The sequence below is a fragment of the Cygnus atratus genome, chromosome 1 (genome assembly GCF_013377495.2).
Source record: "Cygnus atratus isolate AKBS03 ecotype Queensland, Australia chromosome 1, CAtr_DNAZoo_HiC_assembly, whole genome shotgun sequence".
Taxonomy (NCBI): Eukaryota; Metazoa; Chordata; class Aves; order Anseriformes; family Anatidae; genus Cygnus; species Cygnus atratus.
Window position 1 is genome coordinate 188,671,213 of NC_066362.1, and position 21,224 is coordinate 188,692,436.

General features: G+C 40.4%; 1 protein-coding gene across 2 annotated transcripts in view; it reads right to left on the minus strand.

The window, feature by feature from the left end:
* Positions 1-10,888: 10,888 nt before the first annotated feature.
* TNFRSF19 (TNF receptor superfamily member 19) overlaps positions 10,889-21,224 on the minus strand; it is a 64,958-nt gene continuing 54,622 nt past the window's right edge. Inside the window, exons 7-10 of one of the 2 annotated variants that reach the window (XM_050712093.1) lie at positions 19,993-20,118; positions 19,120-19,222; positions 16,568-16,968; positions 10,889-13,261 (exon numbers count right to left, since the gene is read on the minus strand). In XM_050712093.1, the coding sequence (XP_050568050.1) occupies positions 16,575-16,968; positions 19,120-19,222; positions 19,993-20,118 (623 nt within the window). In that variant the 3' untranslated portion in view covers positions 10,889-13,261; positions 16,568-16,574. The remainder of the gene's footprint in view (positions 13,262-16,567; positions 16,969-19,119; positions 19,223-19,992; positions 20,119-21,224) is intronic. The other variant, XM_035542705.2, reaches the window with a different exon arrangement.

The following is a 21,224-nucleotide window of genomic DNA, read 5'->3' on the forward strand; positions in this document are numbered from 1 at the left end:
CTCATTCCCCCACCTTATATTTGCTTTTTGCCTACCCCTGCCATAAACACTGCACCCTGCTATGCAGTGCTATTTGTGCAAATATCGACACAAGGAGAGGCAAGTCTGTAACCTCTCTCTTCGTTAGTACTGCTCTGATGCCGTGAGTGCTATTAAAAATGTTAAACAAACAATCTGCAGAATATCAAAGACGTTTTTGTTTGCAATCTGACTTTCAGAAACACCAGTCAAAATTCAGGTCAAAAGTGCCCCAGCGCACAGGAGGCTGGTGTCTCCTGTGTCATCATGGGACTTCAGGGAGTCCTGTTTGCCCATTGTAGAAAAATTTTGGATTTTAACAGCAAGGATCTGGTACTGATACTTGATTGTGACGATATTGCTGTTAGTGAAGTGTTAGTGAAGATAATGCTGTTATATGACAAATATTTGATTTGTGTCAATGTCTTTGCACGGAGGAGCAAGATAGAGCCCCCCTTTCATGAATGTGTGTGGGATGGTGTGAGTTACAATTTCATTTCAGTGGCTGAATTGTTGCATAATGTTCATAAGTGCATAGAAGCATTTGCAGCCAAAACCTATGAGAATGGGTGGAACTCAGTGGAATTGTTTCCATCTGGGTAATGCAAAAGATACTCTAGTGTAAGTCTTTGTACTTCATCAAAATAGGAGACTTTCTTAAAATTAGATTTTAATAACCACTTTGTAAAAATGAGCAATCTGTTCTTCATTGGCATCTAACATCTTCTGCAGCTATCCTACTGTAGCCAAAGCCCACCAGAAGCTACAAAAAGCGCAGCTCAGTGGCACTGCAGTGACTGGGTTGCTCCAGATCTACCTGGAGCAGGGTCATATGCCCTCACTGAGGCAGGGACAAAAATCCCATTCACCTGCAAACCTTGTGCTGATACTTGGCAGCCCTTCACAGAGCTTCACAGGACCCAGCACTGCAGCTGTGAGCTTCAGGTCTTGCTTTGAGGATCCCTCAGAGTTTCTGTCGTACTCCTTCCTGGCCAGGAGCTCCCCATTCCCCATGGCAGGGCTCCCCAGGTCTCCTGTTTCACCCTCTGTGTGGCACCCAGAGGTCTCTGGGACTGGTGGGGTTTGTCCCTGCTGGGCTTTGGGCAAGGAGCTGTTGGGTTTGTCAGCAGGAATCCTGTCTGCTCTGAGCTGGAGGAGATGCCACCATGTTCAGGTGTATGCTCTGTGATGGAGCCACACTGCCCAACAGGCTGCCAAAGAAGGGGCATAACTGAGCTGGGGGGGGTTCTTACCTCACTCCAGGTTTATTTTTCAGGGGGAATCCTGTATTTTGGCATGCACCTCAAGAGGAGACCCTTCCTACCGCCTGTTAAATTTAGGAGATCTCGAGTGACTTGGAAACATAAAGAGCTGCTAATGGCTGAGTCACTTCTGCTGCAAGCGGGCCTTCAAAAGTGCTGCCCAAGGCGGTAAACCTGACTATCCCAAGCTGGAAGGGACCCACAAGGATCACTGAGCCCGCGTCCAACTTGAGTACACCTTTAGAAGTCAAGGTTTATAACCATTTGCACCTGGGGACAGAATCACTGTGGATACAGCTGCCATCACCCCCTCATCATTTGGCTGCTCCTGCAGCCCCTCTCTGTGCCTTGTCAGCAGTCCCAAGCGATTCCTGAACTCAAGACTTGTGTTGATGTTGTCTTGCTCTTCCCATGCTTTGGTTGCTTGTTGTGTACACTAGGATCTCCTAAATATAGAAAAGGATGTGAAAAATGAGCAGCCACAGACACAGTTTGCAGATGCACCCTGCGTGAGCAGCTCAGCTGGCTGCAGTAGGCTACAGACGTGTGCGGTGGCCCCGTGTCCAGGCATTGACCATCCCAGAGCGGGCTGATGATGGGACACGTCCAAACTATTGGACAAGGCATGGAGCAGAGCAGCAGAAACACGTCTAGTATGAGCGTTTCTATAGTGGCAATGTAGGCAAGGAAAAGAGATGGCTGATCTAAGTTTCACAGCATCACAGCATGGTTGAGGTGGGCAGGGACCTCTGCAGGCCACCTACTCCAACTCCCAGCTCGAGCAGGGCCACCTGGAGCACGTTGCCCAAGTTTCTCTTTCCTGGAGCCCCAAGAAGGTGGCATTTTTCTGCAGAGCTGCACCACTTGTTCAAGGGCTTGCTGTCAAACATTTAAGAATTGCTTTCAGGCAGATTTGTACAGTGAGAGCCTGCTGTCGCTGTCCGCATACACTCCTATCTGACACAATGTAGGTTTCACTCTTCTCTTCTTTAGCTGATCTTTCTGCAGTTCTCTATGTTATTGTTATGGATACCCTGCTAGCCTCACAGTACAGAGCAGCAGCTCCCAGGGAGTGTTTGGGCTAATGTACAGCCGTCATTTGCCCAGGCAAAAAGCGCTGGTGTTCAGTGTGCTGGGCGGGTGACGGAGCCCTGGCACAGGCTGCCCAGAGAGGCTGTGGGGTCTCCTCCTTGGGGATCTCCAGCAGCCGCCTGGACGTGGCCCTGGGCAGCCTGCTCTGGGTGTCCCTGCTTGGGCAGGGGTGGCACCAGGGGCCTCCAGGGGGCCCTGCCAACCCCAGCCCTGCCATGATCCTGTTAGTGCCAGTGTTATCAGGCAATCAGTGGTGCTTCATTTCAAGTGGGAGAGGGCTGCTGTGCTCGGCTCAGTCCTTCCCCTTCCACTTTCATTAGCCAAGAGCTGAAATTTCAAATACACCTGTAGGAAAGCCACAGGTGGCATTAAAAAGGAAGATAAAACGCACAGGGCACAGGGGACTGCTGTGTTGTTAGGACATCCCGGAGTTGTGCTGTGGTCAGTGAGGCCACAGGCCATCCCTCTCTGCGAAGGGAAGGTTAAGGTGCTAGTAGAGCAGTTTCATTTCACAGCTCAACATATTTTAACTGGAAAATGTGCTCTTCCTCAGCCTTTGATGACACCTTTGTTAGTTAGAAAAGTGTCCGCTGTCCAGCCAATTAGCAATCCAAATGCCCACAAATATACATATATATATATATATATATACATATATATAAAATTGGGAAAGAGGATGCCAGGTCCCCAGGGAAGTCCTGCAGGTGGCTCTAGCAAAACCAGGACCAGCTCCTGACCTGCTCGCGTTGCGGCCGCCCTATTGCAGTCATGCTGCCTAACACAGGCTGCTTGCTAGAGCAAGGAATCTCTAACTCTTTGGTTTTGCAGCACTACTTCAAGCACACAGGTGGCAAATTGGCTTCCAGGTGTGGGGCCAAATTCATGGGTGAGGCTAAGCTTGTGTAATTTATATGTTCTCCTGGGCTTACACAGCTACACCAGCTCCGACACCCACATTTGCTCTCGCTGCAGCTTTGCCACCAGCCAACTCCTGCAGCTATGGCAGTTCCCTTGCAGCTGTGGCTGCTTCCCTGGGCACGATGGAGACCTCACTGCCCTCAGAGCTGCCAGCTGGCTTGTCGTGGGCAGCGACCCTGAGATGGAGGAAGTGACCCTGCTAACGCAGGGTGGCTTTGCAAGAGCTTGGAGCTGGTGACAGCAATGTTTCCAGCTCTATCTGAATCTGGGTTTTCACAGACTGCAAATTAATTGCACCCAGGAGTACATCCTTCAGCTGCTGGAAGCAGAGGAGCAGTGCTAACAAAAGGGCTCGCTCACTGAAACTGCTTTGCAGTTTCCCACTCCATCACCTAATAAAGAGCCAGAGCCAAACGCACCAAAGCGCAAACGCTTGTTTTCTGCCAAACGTCATCACACAGCAGCACATTGCACCACACTATGTGCTTCCTGCATGAGCCCCATTCACCCGCTGTAAGGCTTTGAGCAGATGTAGCGGAACAGTTTGCAAAGAGAAAAAAAGGCAGCGGGGTGCCACGGTAGCACAGCCGTGCTCGCCACCCAGGATCGAAGCACACAGTGAGGATCACGGCCCCGTCCCAGCCATGGGTGGATGCCGCCACTTGGCTCACCCGCTCTATGTGTGAAGTTGAATGTTGCATCAGGAGTATACAAAATAGATCTGATGCCAACAATCATTCATTTTGCTGTCATATTTTGCAGTACGATTATCTCAGGGAAGAGAAAGTGACAGCTCCAGAAAAAAAAGGAAGGCAGGTTTTTGTTTCCATTGTAATTCCCTAATGTCCTTCCTTGCTGTAATAGATAAAAGTTTTTGCAGCACTTTAGGGTAAGTAAAATACTAGCAATTGTTACGTACCCATTTGGTTGGCTCTTTCTTATCGGCTGCTGTGACAAATTCCCCGTCTCTAGTTCTCACAGAGAACAAAAATCCCAATTAAGGCCAGTGCTTGAAAATCACCATTTTAAGCTGTTAAGCTCAACTGTTAGATTCATTTTTGCTGCGGACAGAAGGAACCCAGCTGGCTGGACTACTGACAGGTCGGTTTTGCATTCACAGTGATTGCTGTTCTGAGAGCACTGCGCAGGGAGCATCTGGCACCACCACTGGGCGCCTTTATCTCCTTTGGTTTCCTTCTTTTATTTCCTTTGGTTCTACATGGGAACAAAGCCTTAGAGATAGCTGTGCACTCCATGTTACATCTCCCAGGTTGATGAAATCCCCACGATTTAAACCCACGATTCTGCTTTCAAGTGGTGATAGGCGAGGGGACCAGCTAGGGGAGGCAGGAGAATGGGAAACACACCTGGGGAAAAGACGGCAAAGCACTGCCAGAAAACCGAAGCAGTGACAGGGAAATGAATAAAGCAGCATGATGCGGAAGAGCCATAAAGGAGGAGGCGGGGGGTCAAGGACAAACCCAGGTGCATCAGGAACGAGAGGTCAGTGCTGCCTGTGCCTGCTTTACAAAATCAAGTCTCCATCAAGAGCAAGGAGCTGCAACAGCAGTTGTACACCAGGGGCAGGGGAACTGCAGCAATCAGAGGGGTTTTCCTTCCTGCACATCCCCCTGAGCAGCCCGAGGTTATCTGGCAAAACTTTAACACCCAAGTGGGAGCTTTGCTGAGTGTCTCCACAGCGTAAATCATTGCGCAGTTATTTTCTCCTGTCGCCAGCTGGCTTCTCTTTTTTGTTTGAGCTGCCCATAGACCATGACACAAGGACAGATTTTTTTGCAGAATGGGTTGGTGTAGGCTGGGGATGTTTTGGTGTTTCTGGCCTGATACCTGGGCCAGGGGATATGGCACTTTTCTCTTCCATGAGAAAATAAAATTGGAGTCTCGCTACAGGCAACTTGTGAGTAATGTAACAAGCAAAATTTAGAGATAATCCTTTTTTGTCTCCCCCCAAAATGAGGTAACTGGGGAAAGAACAGAGATTGCCTGGCGTTTACACCTCCTTCAGCTCTTGCAGATAAGTTATAACAAGGCCAGATGGAAAGGTAACTTCTGCTCCCTGAGACCAGGTGGGAATTGCAGGCGCATCCACAGAGCTGCAGCAGCTGAAGGCCTTAAACTACAGGCAAAGTGAGTAAGCAAACAGAAAGCAGAGCCCTAAATCTTATATATATATATATATTTTTTTTCCAACTAGCAGATGTTATTTCTTTCTTTTTGCTTCTAGCTTTCAATTACAACACTGATACACCTGCAGAAGGTGCAATGTTGCATCCTGAGGGATATTTAGGCTTCCACGCGCCTTTACAGCTGATCTCTGCACAGCTGGGAGACTGGCAGTGAGGGACGGATGTAGCAGGCTGTAACAGAAAGGAAATGAAAAGGCTTCTTCTCTAGGAAAAGAAATCAGTCGTAACTGCAGCAAGACCTCCTCGATGACATTGTGTGCATTAGGAAGCATCATCTGGCAGACAGATATTTTCGGGAATCTCTCATACAGCTCTCGCCAACGCCTTGAGTAAACCCAAACGCTATCTATTTGTTGTTGAAAGCCACAGGATATGTAATTTATGGCATTCTTGAGCTCTTCCCTGCAGGTCCCATAGACTGTTTGAAATAACAAGGATGAGCTGAACCCACAAGCTTACTTCTTTTTAATCCCTTCAAGACAATAGGTATTTTATCATCTGAAAGGCATAAAGTTTTGTCTGCCTGAGTCTGTCTGTCCTGCTAGTTAAAAATCAGTGCGTGAAAATAACTTGCGGTGTTCTCATCCACATGAATGGGTTAGTCCTCTTCAAGTAACAAAAAAAAAAACCCCTCTGAAGATTAAAATGTATCTAAAGATTGAACTTAAATTAATATTGAAGGTTTCAATTTATAGAGGGTTTAACACAGAGGGTAGCTGCACAAATCCTCACGGAGGAAATGCTCTTGTGTGATTCCACAGCATTTTGTCATCATGCAAATATTTTTTCAAGCAAGGATTGTTATCATTTATTTCAATTTGTAGTCTCAAAACTTCAAAAAAGGTGAGGAATTTTGACAAAACCTACTGCAAGTGTTATTTGGTAGACCATTGTAGGTCTATTTTGACATCTCAGTCAGAAAGCTCTTCTCCCCCTTGCACAGATGTGGGGTCCCCTTAGCTTTTATTGTTGAACATCCTTAGGAATGAGTTTAGTGAAGATGAATCTGTGAAGTATCAATGACAAAGGACCCACTGCTGTTGGGTCTACCAACATGAAATGTCATCATGTTGGCCAACAACTTTCTTTTCCTCTTGGAACAGAGTGAACCAAATTGCCCAACAGATATGTGGATTTCCTCAGGTTAAACTCTGCTACCATGTGTAGCAAGAGTCAGCATAAGTGTACAAGAAAGGGCATTTGCAATGTATGAGCTGAAATGGTTCAGTAAATGCTGTTATACTGCTAATTCAATAGCCTCCTGCAAATACATATTTGCACTGGTCAGGTGCAGAGTTCATGCAAGTTTAAGTAATTGTGAAGTTAGAGGAAGGTAGCTGTGGACTCAGCCTTTACTTTGGCTTTTAAAATCCAATTGTCAATGGAGACGTAGTGAAAATGACGGCTGGGAGGCTTCGTGTGTGTGCGGACACAGCTGTTAGGCTGCTTGGTAAATGCAGACGTACACGTTTCTGCCTTCACTGACCATTGTGGGGAGGTGGACTGGTGCTTATCAGCCTTGCCTGGGATGTGTGCCCCATCACAGACAGTTCCTACGGAGGGGACCAGCCAGGGCCTTCGGATGCCACTGACCCTGGTGGAGAAATATGCATTTACTCAGTGAATATTCTGGCACGTTCCTATTGAAAAGCACAAAATTGCAGATCTGGAAGGAAGCCATGGAGTACTGGCTGCACATCCTAGATGTTCTGGGATGTTGTTTGCAGTCATTTCTTTTTAACTAAGACTCTTATATTGTTCTCTGAGGTGTCAAGGGCACTTGGATTTCTGGACTGAAAGATATTTAACAAAATTGAAATAAAGCCTTTACTATTTTTCAATAAGTTTTCAGTTCATTTTGTAACCCCTGCCATATCTAGAATGAATGCTTTATAATATAAATGTCTCATTTGAACCGTAATTTCAGTGTTCTGAAATTTCCTCACGTTTAAGGGTTTAGGAATGAAATTACAAACTGGCAGAGACGATGCCCCACCTGAGACCATATGCAATACCTTTATCAAGTGTTTTTTTTTTTCTTTCTTTTTTTTTAATTGGTTATTATTTTATTCTACTGTAGAATATATGCTTATGGACACATGGATATTACACATGGTATTTATATATATTTATCATTATGTTCCAATGAACTGTCTGATACGTACCTTGGGCAAAACAACATGAGTTCTTGAATTACAGTGGTTTCATTTTTTCCAGGCTTTAACTCAGTGCTGCCCCTTAATTGGTTACAGAATAGATGTTGGTATGTTGAGCCTACAATAATGACAATTTTTGCGTGCTGACTAGCAGGTGAGTGTCCATCCACAAACTGAAACTGGGAGCTGGGCAGGAGCAACGGAAATCGTCAAAAAGACGGAGGCTTGGAGAAAGAACTTCCTAAAAGCTGCGTTCTTTTTGTGAGTGCTTTTCCACCCATGCTTTAGAAAAAAATCTCATTTATAACCTGTTGAACAAGCCAAACTCCCCTTTGTCGGACCGAACAACAATATTCAACTGTGATAAGGAAGGATTTATAAAATCAGACGATGGGAAAATCTAAATCTTCCTCAACTTCACCTGCCATTGAAGCCGTGTCACCAGCTAGGAGCCACAGTGTGCCCCCACCAGCCACCCCCCCCTCAGGATATTATTAGGAAACATTTCCACTAATCCCGTCATTCGCTGCTCTTGTGGAAGGCAGCAGGCTCACTCCACATCCACCCACCATTATTTCACCCTCCTGAAAACACTGCCTTATCGGACATAATCGAAAGGGCTCATTCGCCATGTGGGGAGCAAGTGGGTTTTACCAGCGCTCACGCCAAAACTAAATATGGATGAAATTGCACCCTGCCAGCACAGAGTGGGCATTGTATGGCTGTGCAGTACGCAGCCTCAGCCCGCTCCGTGGCTCCAAGAACAGTGCACGCTCGCTTCAGTGCTTTTCGCTTTTGTATGGCTGAAACAAAGCAGCAGTGTCTGAAGTGGAATGTGCTGCAGGTAGTGAGCTAAACCTCCACCGCCACAGTCAGCGAGAGGATTAATTAAACGCATGAAGGTTGTTGCTTGGAGGGACTTCACAGGAATGCAAACCGAAGGCCCTCAAAGAGCCCACAACAAAGGGGAAAGCCATGTGATCTTAAACTGATGCGAGGATGAGTGGTATTGGATTAAGGGCTTGGTCTACCTTGCACAAAGGGCAGGAAACATCGCTGCACTAGAAAGCAATGCAAGCAGGAAAAATTTTATTTATTTTTCGTTTTGGTAGGGTGGATTAAAATAGTGTAGCCTTGCTGAAGACATTTGTGTTATATCTGATACAATCAAATGTGTGTGATAGTCTTAAGAACACACACAGTTTGTTTTGTAGTTTGCTTCCAAATAAAATATCATAAACACCTGCTTCAATCCCTGTTTCTCTCTTGATTTTCTTCATTTCATTTTCGTATTTGGCAGGACGATGCCACCGTGATCCTGGCCGTGCTGGGAGTCACGGAGCTGTCTTTATCAGTACAGAGGGCTACAGGGTCACTAACACAACACACCTCATGCTGCTTCGCGCAGACCTGCAAGCTTCACGGGACTTGCAGGTACACATGTGCTTTCCACTGTGTACAAGCTCTGATTTCACTGCTTGTGTAAGTGTCTACTGGCACAGGGTGCTTGGGATCTGGCAGACCCTCTTGCTGTGACTTAACTTTCCAGTTATCCGTTGTTGATGTTGCTTTTAATATTATCTTTTCAACGCTCGCCAGCTGTGTCTGTGATCTTCATTCTGCTACCTGGAAAACTTTTATCATGCTAAAAACTTTTATCATCCTAAAATAGCCAAGTAAATAAATAATGGAAGTAGCTCAAGCAATCCCAAAACTGTGTGGATCCTTTATTCAGAGCATGTTAGCTTAAGCCCTTTCCACTGAAGTGTTGCTTGCAGATTTTATCAATTTATCGTGGTCTGCAAAGAAAATTTTCTCATCTCTGCCATTACATGTTACATGGTCAGACCAATTTGTTAAAGTCACTGATCAGCCTTGTATAGGAAAAGGATGAGTGAAAATCTATGTTTTTTCAGACATGTTACAGTCAGTATTTGTATGACATCTTTGTGTTTATATACAGCCGAAGCGCCTCTCTTGCTTGGCTTAGCTATGGGTCTCAGCATGGCTTAGCCTTTTGTAGACATTCACCCTCAGCTTTCCATATCAAACCTGTAACTTTTCCTGGAGCTAACATGAATCTTCTTAAAAACCACAGTATAGAATTCATCATGTCCATCACTAACTGCTCTGTATGTTAATTACACTTGTTAAAGTATGTGCCTTACGTCCAGTTTGGAACTGCTTAGTTTCACCTGCCAGAGACTGGCTCACGCCTGTGAGATCTCCAAGGATATTCTCTCCATGAAGAATATTTACAAGCAGTTAAGACATAAAAAGCCTCTTTTGAAAGCTCAGTTAGGCTTTGTAAGGAACTCTAAGACTAAAAAACTTGAGAAAGTAATAGAAATACACAGAAAAGAACTAATCTGAAGTTTGCTGGAGTAAACAACAGGTCCCTTCTGAGGAGACAGGGACAGTGAGGCTTTCAGTTTATCTCACACTTTCCCATAAAACCAATAGTGCTACACATTCTCTTCCACGAATATCCTGGCTTTATATTATCACCATCATTATCTGGATTTGGCTTCCAGTCACTGCCTCTTATGTCTTTGCCCTTAGAAATCACGCAGTTGTATCAATTATCAATTCACATGCATTTCTCTTTCTTCTGAGTTCATGACTCTTGTTTGTCAAACCATGCCATCCCTTTCCTAATTGTTTAAATATAAACCTTCTGGAAAACACTCTAAAATGGCCTAAATAATCCTTGGTAATTAGTCTTGTCTATCAATATTCCCTATTTCTTCAAGCAAGGTCTGAAACCATCCTTTGCTGCTGCAGTGCAACACAAGCGGATGCTCTGCTGGTAGTAGTCAGGTGCCACGGTTGGGCATACCTCTCTGCTTCAAAAGTACGGCTACTCGTTATTTACTTCACCTGTCTGAAGCAGTCGACTGTGTGAAGTTCTTGGTTTTCCTTTCAAAGACATTAAATAGGAAGCTAAAGGCGGTACTCACCATTTTTCTTTCCTTTCTCGAGAAGCAAGCTTTTGAAAAGATTTTGAAGTATTGTCACTCTAAGGCTTAATGTTAACTTACTGCTTCTTCAAGGCCCTCCAGCTTGAAGAACGATGCTACTGTTGAGCAGCAAGCATCTCAAGACAAAGAGGTACCAAATTGTACTGAAGTTTCAATAAAATTAAATCAAGATGGAATTCTGCTCAAAATAATAAAAGAATTCACCACTAACTTTGTATAGAATGCTACTATTAATATGAAATCGACAAACGATGATCGATTCATGTAACAGTTTATTCACAAGTAAAAAAAAAAAAAGTATTACAAAACGATTTATACAAGGTTTTAATTTACATTCTTTAAAGGAGTAACTAAAACAGCACTGTAAGCCCCTAGATGTGATATGTGGGCTGTCTAAATGCGGTGGTAGTGTATGTTTTCTATTGGCATGTACAACACTGCTTGCCACAGGCAATATAAAAAAGACCAATTTGGTTAAATTAAGGAAAAAAGTATATACACAATATACACATATATTTAAAAAGCACTGTCTTCATTTTTCCTCCCAATTTGCTCTCAAGCTATCTGTCACTCATTTGAAGAAATGAGTATTTTCATCTAGAGTTGCCGGACAAAAACAATTGTACAAAGTGTAAATTCCAATGGGAAACATACTTACTGTGGCAGATGCTGGCAACATTTTTGAACAAAGCTTTTTGCAGAACTGTTATTAATGCAAAGTTAAATCTCCACTTGTTCTAAAAATATCTTGCCATATAATGAAATGCACATTGGATTTTCTTTCTATTTACAAAGTATATACAAAGAAGCACACATCTCTTCATGCAAATGAAGTAGTGAAAAATAATATTTCAACACTTCTTAAATGTACAAAAGTATCCAAAGAAAATATTCAAAACAATTCTTATTTGAATATATGCTTTTCAGTTTTTAGTTGTATAATTTTTCTCCTTGTATAACTGCATATTATTTTACTATGTCAGTGATCAAATGGTAGTACCTACTACTTAAAAAAAAATCCCTTATGTAGTTTCTTCACTTTGGTTTGAATTTGAGAACTGTTATTCAACATTTCTGCATGCATGAATAAGCTCACTGATTTTGGCTGCCTACACTGGGCCAAGCTATTTCTTGTACAGGTTCAGTCTTCTACTGGGTGCTTCAAAGCAAAAGCCTTTTTCCATTACGGAACATGACTACTGTCTCATCATTTCCAGTGCCATATGAACAATGTGCAGAAAGATGAGTAATATTTATTGCAAAATTACATTTGTTTTGCTGATTGCTTTGCTTTTGTCAAGGCACATTGGGTATTTTTAAAGAATAATTGCTAGAGGTCACAACTAACAGGTTTGAGCCTGTTGAATGTTATGAATCATTATGGAGGTTACTGGGATTACTCACAGAAGTGAACACTATTTTAGGGAAAAATGGCTGCAGAACAAATGGTATTATAGGAAGTGGTACAACAAACTGCAGTTAAAAACATCTTAAAGAACAAGGAGGGCAGAAGGTTGGTGATAATTGACTAGGCATGCGCATAACTTTGAGGATTCTGTTCAGAAGTATCTTAAAAATGTTACAAATTCATTTTTATATTTTGTATGGACAAATTGAATTTACACAAAATGCTACAATGAGAAGGAGAGAGTGACATGAATAAAAAGAAAAGAAGGCCTACTAAATGAGTCAATTATGTCACAATGAAGCTTGGCCACAGAAAATAATTCATTACTAAAAAAAATCAGTCATAGGTCTCACTTATGAATACTTTGATGACACACCTGCTGTAGTTTGACATTTTGATGTGAGTTGATTACATATATTTCAACATCCAAAAGATACATGTTATAACAACAAGTGCTGTCTTCCAACACTGGGACTACCAATTAAACACAACATCCCTATCTATACGGCTGACTTTCATTAACCTAATCTAATTTAAAGCTAATCTCCTGCTACATTTAACAAAACAATGCTCCCTCCCCCAAACAAAATAATTGGTTGGAAGGGACTTCAATCATACATATTGTAACATGCAAAGTCTTTAACTCCCCAAACTAGCTTATTGACTATGATGTAATACATAATAAAAGCTTCAGTTTATCAATAGATGATCCTTGCATAAATAGAAATGTTGAAGTCCTTCAACAGCAGGAAACTGAGTTAAAAACTAGAACCAGACAAAAAAAAAATCCAAATGCATGCATAAATCTGCAAGCAGAATAACTGGCAAAGTCTTGTCCCAGGCCTTCTGACCTCTGTAGCCGTATTTAAGACACTCATCTAAACACACTAACTTACTTATATTTTTTGCAGTATTTACATACACTTTTAAGCTCACTCCATTAGACTTTTTGAGAATCTTATGGAATAAAAGGTTCTTTAAAAAAAAAAAAAGATGCAAAAGGTCATGAATCCACTTTCAGGGTTCTCCTAGGATGCTCCTTCAAGTTTCACGTTACAGCTGTTCTAGTTCAGATGCAACTGCTTGCTTACAATGTGTGAAATTATGTCATTTTTTTCCAGCTGATTTTGAAACTGTGTGTCATTGAAGACCAGACCGTATTTGATGACAATCTGCAGAGGAGACTCCGTTTTAGCGCTGAGAGAAACATATTGGTTTCCTAAAAGAAATTGATTGAACAGTGGTTACATAAACTCATTAAAAAACTGTATGTACTTCTGTACCTGACTAAATGCTAAAAAAAATACTGCTATACTTACTGCTGACTGTGAAAATTCATGTAAACCTGAGGACTGAACCTGTATCTTCTGATTTTATCACATTATTATTTATTTTGCAATATAATAACAATGTATGGCTCTATGCAAGACTGTAATCCATACACATGTATTAAAAAGACCTTCCTTCTCTCAAAGTATTTCAAAAAGATGAGAAAGATGAAGGGTAAATGGAACATAATGAGGGAAACTGAGATGATTTTCTTGGAGCTGTACAGTAAGTCAGAGGCACACCTAAGAATATGTGTCAAGCAAGCCTAGTCCTGGTCCAGTGCACTAAATGCTGCTGAAATTTCTCCATCAAACAAACATATATAATGATGCAATGAAGAAATCAGAAATATGGAAGATATATGGAGAAACTGTACAAGGTGACTCAGTAAAGTCTATTAAAGAAAAAAAAAAAAAAGAAGAAAAACCTAACCTACCCAAATCATGTTACTTGTTTGGAATTATACCGAAATCTCAGTATTAATACATTATAGCAAAAAGAAAAAAGTCAAAGAATACATGATTTTGAAATACCAATAAAGATTTATACATACATATATGAATCAATAAGAAAATTTACAATTTACACAACATAAGAAGATGAAAACGGGACCTGGACAGGATGGGTAGAGGCCAATGGGATAAGGTTCAACATGGCTAAGTGCCGGGTCCTGCACTTTGGCCACAACAACTCCATGCAGCACTACAGGCCTGGGGCAGAGTGGCTGGAAAGCTGTGCAGAGGAGAAGGATCTGGGGGTGCTAATCGATGCTTGCCTGAACACGAGCTGGCAGTGTGCCCAGGTGGCCAAGGAGGCCAACAGCATCCTGGCTTGTATCAGGAATAGTGTAGCCAGCAGGACCAGGGAGGTGATTGGCCCCCTGTACTCTGCTCTGGTGAGGCCACACCTCGAGTGCTGTGTTCAGTTTGGGGCTCCTCAGTACAAGAAAGACATCGAGGCCCTGGAGACTGTCCAGGGAAGGGCTACGAAGCTGGTGAAGGGCCTGGAACACAAGTCCTGTGGGGAGCAGCTGAGGGAACTGGGGTTGTTTAGTCAGGAGAAGAGGAGGCTTAGGGGAGACCGTATTGCTCTCTACAGCTACCTAAAAGGAAGGTGTGGGGAGCTGGGGGTTGGCCTCTTCTCACAGGTAACTAGTGATAGGACTAGAGGGAATGGCCTCAAGTTGCGCCAGGGGAGGTTCAGGTTGGAAATGAGGAGACATTTCTTCTCAGAAAGAGCAGTCAGGCATTGGGACGGGTTGCCCAGGGAGGTGGTGGAGTCACCGTCCCTGGGAGTGTTTAAGGAAAGGCTGGACGTGGTGCTTAGGGACATGGGTTAGTGGGTAACATTGGTGGCAGGGGGATGGCTGGACCAGGTGATTTTGGTGGTCTTTTCCAACCTTAATGATTCTATGAAACATAAGTTAATTTTTGTAACAGTTTAATGAAATTCTATGGTTCCTTCATCTAGAAGAACTTGAAATAATGTTAATCATGTAGTGCTTAAGTGAATACTCGTTTAGCAGGAAAAAACACATAAATGATATTTTGATTTTTTTATCATGTTAATATGGAATTCTAGTCCATTGAAGCTCACTGGAGCATTCAACCTCCATTGATAGCCTCTGAAAAACTGTGAAATAGTAGCATTGAGATTTGCGGTTATAGCCATGCCATTGTCCTTTCCTATAAATACTTAGAGAATATGTCTACCACCTGATACAATATTTGGCATATTCCAAAATGAAACTATGACAATTGCTTAATGACACATGGGATGTTTGTGGTAGACAATAACTATTCGTATTCCAACATGACAGAGAAAACTATCTATTTCCAAACTGTAATTTGTAAATAATATATTGAAAAACCTATGTGCAACCTAGATCAGGTTGATATTTTCAGTGATAGCAATAGGTTTTCAGGGTCATATACGAGTTCCATTGAAGTCAATGGCAAAAAAAATTCTTGACTTAGCACTGTTTATTTCCCTTTTCTCCTCTTGAAAATGTCATCTGAAGATTAACGTTTGATCTGCAAAGAATTAATTTTGCACTTACATATTTCCAGAATATGTATATTTTTGTTAAATACTAATTACTTTCTACTTCTTATTTAAGAACAACATGAAAGTGGCATGCAAACTGAATGGAAGAGGATCAAAGGAAGGCAGTTTTATTTCTGCAGATGACCTGAAATTTTCATAATTACAGATAGCATAATTTTCTTAATTAAATGTGGTGGATTATTAATATTAGTGGCAAATGCTTCTGTTCCTGTCTCTGTGTACTTGCTCAGGAGACTACCTCAGCTTTGCAGCCACAGCCTACATAACCCTTGAATAACGCCATCAGTATACATGCCATACCTGGGGATCCTTTCACAGAGTATCTATTTGTTGCTCAAAGTTACTTTCAATAGTAGAAAATAACTTTTAGTAATAATAATAATGATATTAAAAAGCAACAAAAGCAGAGCATAGATAATATAAATGATATAATAATCACACAGTAGCAGACTGACTTTCTGTGATGCTTACACTGTTACACGGTAGAGACAATTGTTTATTCCCTCTTCTCATTTTGACCTGAGACTTTTGTTTTCTCTGAGAGTTAGAAAACTGAGCTTTTATAGATTAAATTGTATTTTGTGGACAAACTCATGGAATGTTTTATCTGATGACATGGGAATACAAATGACATTTAAAAGCATTCGAGATTCTTGTCTGCTTACTTCCATAAGAACTTCATAGAGAAGGCTTTGTGCTTCTTTATTTTTAGATGAACACTTGCCTGTCTTTTATGCTTTGTTTAAGATAAGCAAAGACAAGTCCTCAGTCCGTCCCTCATAAACAAGGACCAGCCTCACATAATAGTTTGGTCATAAGACTATTAACTGATATTTTTTTTCCTGAAATGTAATGAAAAGTTGATAAAAACTGACTGGTGTACAGGCTTACCCCTTTATTCTGGTTCACATTACTTCAACATTACACCTGGAGTAATTACACCTTTCAAGTTCACTCAATCATTTTAAAATGTGAAACTGCTGGATCTCTTGAAGAGTTTTAGCTTATTTCAGCGACAGCTAGGTGTAACCTATGGAGAAACACAACCCTGCAACTTCTTACAATTCTATTTTTATCTATCTGTCTGGAGGACTCATTCTCACTCCTTCTTTGTAGTCATGTTCCTTACCTCTTTATCACTCCGTAGAGTCATCTGCTGTTCCATTACACTTCGTCTTTGGCTGGGTTTCAGCAGCTGCTGTGTTCTGAAGTGATGAAACTTCTATATTTGTTCTGTGTTCGGAGATTTCAAAGGACTTTGCAATGTTTCCATCAAGAGACTTAGCTGAAATAAGTACATCGCTTAGTTCCTGGTTATTATCTGACTCAACAGTAGTTGCATTTTCAGTCTCTGGACTGCAGGATTTTGCAGCAACTCCAGTCAGTTCTGAATATGATTCACAGAAAGAAATGCTGTCACAACAAGCTGAGTTTTGCATAAGAGGCCAAGCATCTGAAATGTCTCCACAGGCAGAGTGTGAAAGAGAACCAAGGAAGGTAGGAATCATTTCTCCAACAGAATCAGAAGCCCTGCAAATGAAAAAGACACATGGTTTCAAAACCATTCCAGAAAATATTATTAGTAATTACTGTCAATAGCAGTTACAGACATTTCAAAAAGATTAAAAAGGGTCATACTAAGTCAGTACTCCAGAGGCACCCTGTCCAAAAAAATTCTTTTGAAAGGGAAGCCAGTTTGTCCTTCCCCTGGAAATGAAGAGAGCTCTGGAGATTGCTACTAGAGGTAAAGAAGGATGCCTAAAATAGAAAATATGAAACACAGTTGGAATGTTTAGTCTAACGAACAGGAATGTGGTGAAAAATACTGTAGTAGTGTTCACATACAAAAAAAAATGTTGCAAAGAGGAAGGGATTTATTTGTTCTCTAATTTATGTGGGTGGAGGAGGGTTAAGATAAGACATAACAAGCTTAAATTGCAGCAAAAAAGATGTTGAGGAAGAGTATGGAATGTTTAACACTAGTGTGTTTTTTTTCTTTTATCTAATAAATATATTAGCAAATATTAACAATATATTGACAAATATCTAATGGAAGTAAAAGAAGAAAGTGGCACCAGATTGAGGGAAGTGAACAGACTACATGACTGGTTAAAATTTTTTCTATTTGCATGATTTCATATTGAACATCCATTTACTTCAGATTTTTTCTGTTTGTTCTGTCTAGTCTTCAAAATGTGAAAAGAAAAGTTTTCCTCCAACTCCCTTTCATGTAGAAAGGACCTAATATTAAAGAAGGGCGAGGATTTTAAATTCTTAGATGAATTATTTTACAAAAAATGGAAGAAAGTGCAAGTAGAAACTCAGTGATCTCAAATACCCTGATACTGACATCTCAAAGCACTATACATGCCCATCTCTACTGAAAGCCCAGTAATGCTTCCTCATATAGTACACCAAAATAAATATTAACAAGAAATTATATAGTAACATACTTTATTTCCAAATCCATCGACAGGATTTATAAAAATGTAAAGGTTATATTAAATCTGATATACAATAACAATTTGTGAGTCCAAAACTCACCCCCACACTAACATTGCCTATAGCGTATTTTAAGTAGCTTTACTCATTTCCAAAAGATGATGCTTTAACAGCTTAGACATATACACAAAGCATTTTTATAGATGAGGGTAGAAGTCAGGACGTTGCACCACAATTGAAGGAAATACATTATTTTGGCAAAGGAAATTGGAGCAAACTCCATCTCTGCTGGAAGGAACCACAAATCTTTGATGTCCACATAGCATGGATATGACATTTATTTTTAAAGCCTTAACCAAAAGACCTTTCAGAAAGTACACAACTCTCAATTTGTTGGCCTTGGTAGTATAAAAGGATGACTCAAACTTGCTGGTATTTAAACAAGTTGTAATAGAAAATTTAAGTATTTTACATCTACTTAAGTCACTAACCTATTGCATAAGCAATACTTATGAAGAAGCTGCTCCTATGTTTTTAGTTACGTTTGGCCAGAGGAACAAAACAGCTGGAAACCAATTTAAACTCTGTATGGAAAACAATTCCAGTTAAAAGAAATAAATACATCTTGTGTTAATATCTGTAACCAGGAAACTCTGAATGACACCATAAATTTTATATATTTAGCTCATTTTGTAGAAATAAGTACTACTGTATTTATTTTCAGCTGTTTAGGAGAAAATAATGGTTACAATCTGGTAAAACTCAGAAACAGTAGATATTTTAAGCTTCACAGTCATTTAGAGTTTCTAAAAAAAGAAAATCCTCATGACAATTCTAAAATGTATCTTAATCCCTCCAGATTCACAGGTTTATACAGCACCCTTGCTAACCCATAGGAGTCACCAAAGCCTCTACGGTACCATAGACTAAGAGTAAGAATACTTCTCTCTACTTGTGAGAGAAATACTCACTTCTTCAGAGAAACCGATGTAACATGTCAGCACTTATTAAGTAATACTTAAACATTACATATTTTTTTTCTTCATTTATTGATAGATGTTTTTACCATAAACCCATTTTTGCACAGAACAGGAGGATATGGCTGCAGCTCATCAAAATCTGTTATTCCACTCTAAACAGATATATATATATATTCCACTCTAAACAGCCTGTATAAATATTAATTTGGTTGCACACAAAATAGCTACTGTTTAATAGACTTTTATAAAACTAATTTACCTTTCATTGAGCGTACTCTGTGAGTGGAAAGCACAACTGTGACTGCTGTGCTCCATGCTACAGGTCTCATCACAGCATAGTGATGGAATCAAGTGAACTGGTCCTGAGGGAATGAAACTTGAGTTAATAATGTTAAATGTGTTAAAGCTGTGTATAAACTTAGTCTCTGTACTCTTTCAAACTTGAGTATTATTTTACTAATTACACTATAATATATAGATTGAGGAAAGACATTTCATATTGCAAAAAATAGGTTAATTTATACTTTAAAATAGTTATTTATAAAAGGCAAGCCCTTCCTCCAGAATTAATACAGATGGCAGTCAAGATAATCTGAATATCCACCTCTTAAATTAGTTTACTTTTCAATTAGCTACATGCAAGAGGAAGTACCACATTCTGACAATTAACATACTAGGCTATTTAAATTTGTGTTCTTGTGTTAAATTATATATGTATTAATACCATAAATGCATCTGTTCTGATCTCAGTGATTTGAATTGTTCAGGTTTTCGATGTCCTTTAGAGCTAGTATCATGTTCTTACTGTCTGTGAAATCCTTCATACCAATTTAAGTCTCCAAGGCAGATGCAGTGCTATTTTTATCAGAATGAAATAAGATAGACATTTAAGGCTTTTATTTAAGTGAATGGTCATTGGAATGAAAACAAAAAAATCATAACCAAACAGCTACTTAGAAATTCTATGTTCTTATTGAGAAATTAGCCTAGGACACGTGGTAGTTTGACAATGTTTGCTTTGTAGTGAAAGCTAAATGTCACAACTCCATTGTTAGATAAATGTTTATCATGAGTTTCTGCTGCTTGTATTACTCCTGTTCCATAAAGTGACTTTTAAATAGACCTAACGTACCACATGTCTGTGATGTGCTTCTCTGGCACTGGCAACACGTTCTGTGGTCATACTCATTTAGCCGTGGTCTATCAAAGCATGACAATTCAGACCCATTGTAGTGAATGTCTTGTGATCTCAGAGACCCTTTGGATAAAATGAATAAAAATATATATTAGCAAATGATACCTTTTTTCCTGTTCAGCGTCTCCTATCTTCAAAGAACACTTAAATGTCATAATATATGGCATTTCCATACATTTTCCACCCGAAGGATCCACAATGATGACAGGGTTTGACATAACACAAACCACAGATTTTGCAACAAACCCCTACAACAGCTGGTTCAACTACAGCCTCTCGTAAGAAGACATCTGCTCTTATTTTGATGATGATTTGAGAGGATATCATATTCACTGTTCTATTTTCTCTGTGGTTAATGATTCTCAGTGATTTCAATCTGAAATTTTCTACATTCAGCCACTGGGATTTTGTTTATGTTACCCTGAAGAGCTTTATATTAACAGCAGACTTCATTTAATCTGTATAACTGTAGGCCAGGGCAAATGAGTTATTAAATTTCACTGACTGAAGTTTGTATTCGCTATGTCTAAATTTTTAAAAACTTGTATTGGAAAGGTTAAAACTTATATTGTCTAAGTTAGGAACAATTCTTACAACTCCCCTCTGATTCTTTGTATTTTTGCTCGGGCTGTATACAGTGATAATATCAATTCTTCCAAGTTCATATTATTGTTTGACATCCAGGGTTCATTAAAATACTGTCATAAAATATTTTTTAAAATGAAAAATAGGAACTAGAATGCTTTCAACTTTTCTCTTTCTTAATTTAAATTCAGTGCCAGAAAATATTCATGATAAGCAAGCTGTTGAATAATCCCATAAAAACGAATCTTTACTGAAAATTCTGCTATTTCCATTGGCCACATTCACTATCTCAACAAGCTAATCCGTATTTCACAATGGCATGTGACACACAGGTCACATCATGGTATTTCCACATTGGTATTGCAATTCTATAATGACATCCCAGGTTGGATCCCCACTGGTACCAATATCTCTCTGCAGCATTTAACAGAGTATAGTACAGAATGAATGCAAAATTATTTCTGGACATCTGCACAGCATTTTCTCAGTAGAAGCTAGAACATCACCACTTGAGCCAGCATACATGTTTGGATATATAGTCTTGGGCTTCTGCTAGCTTGTTCATCTCAATACTAAACATGTCT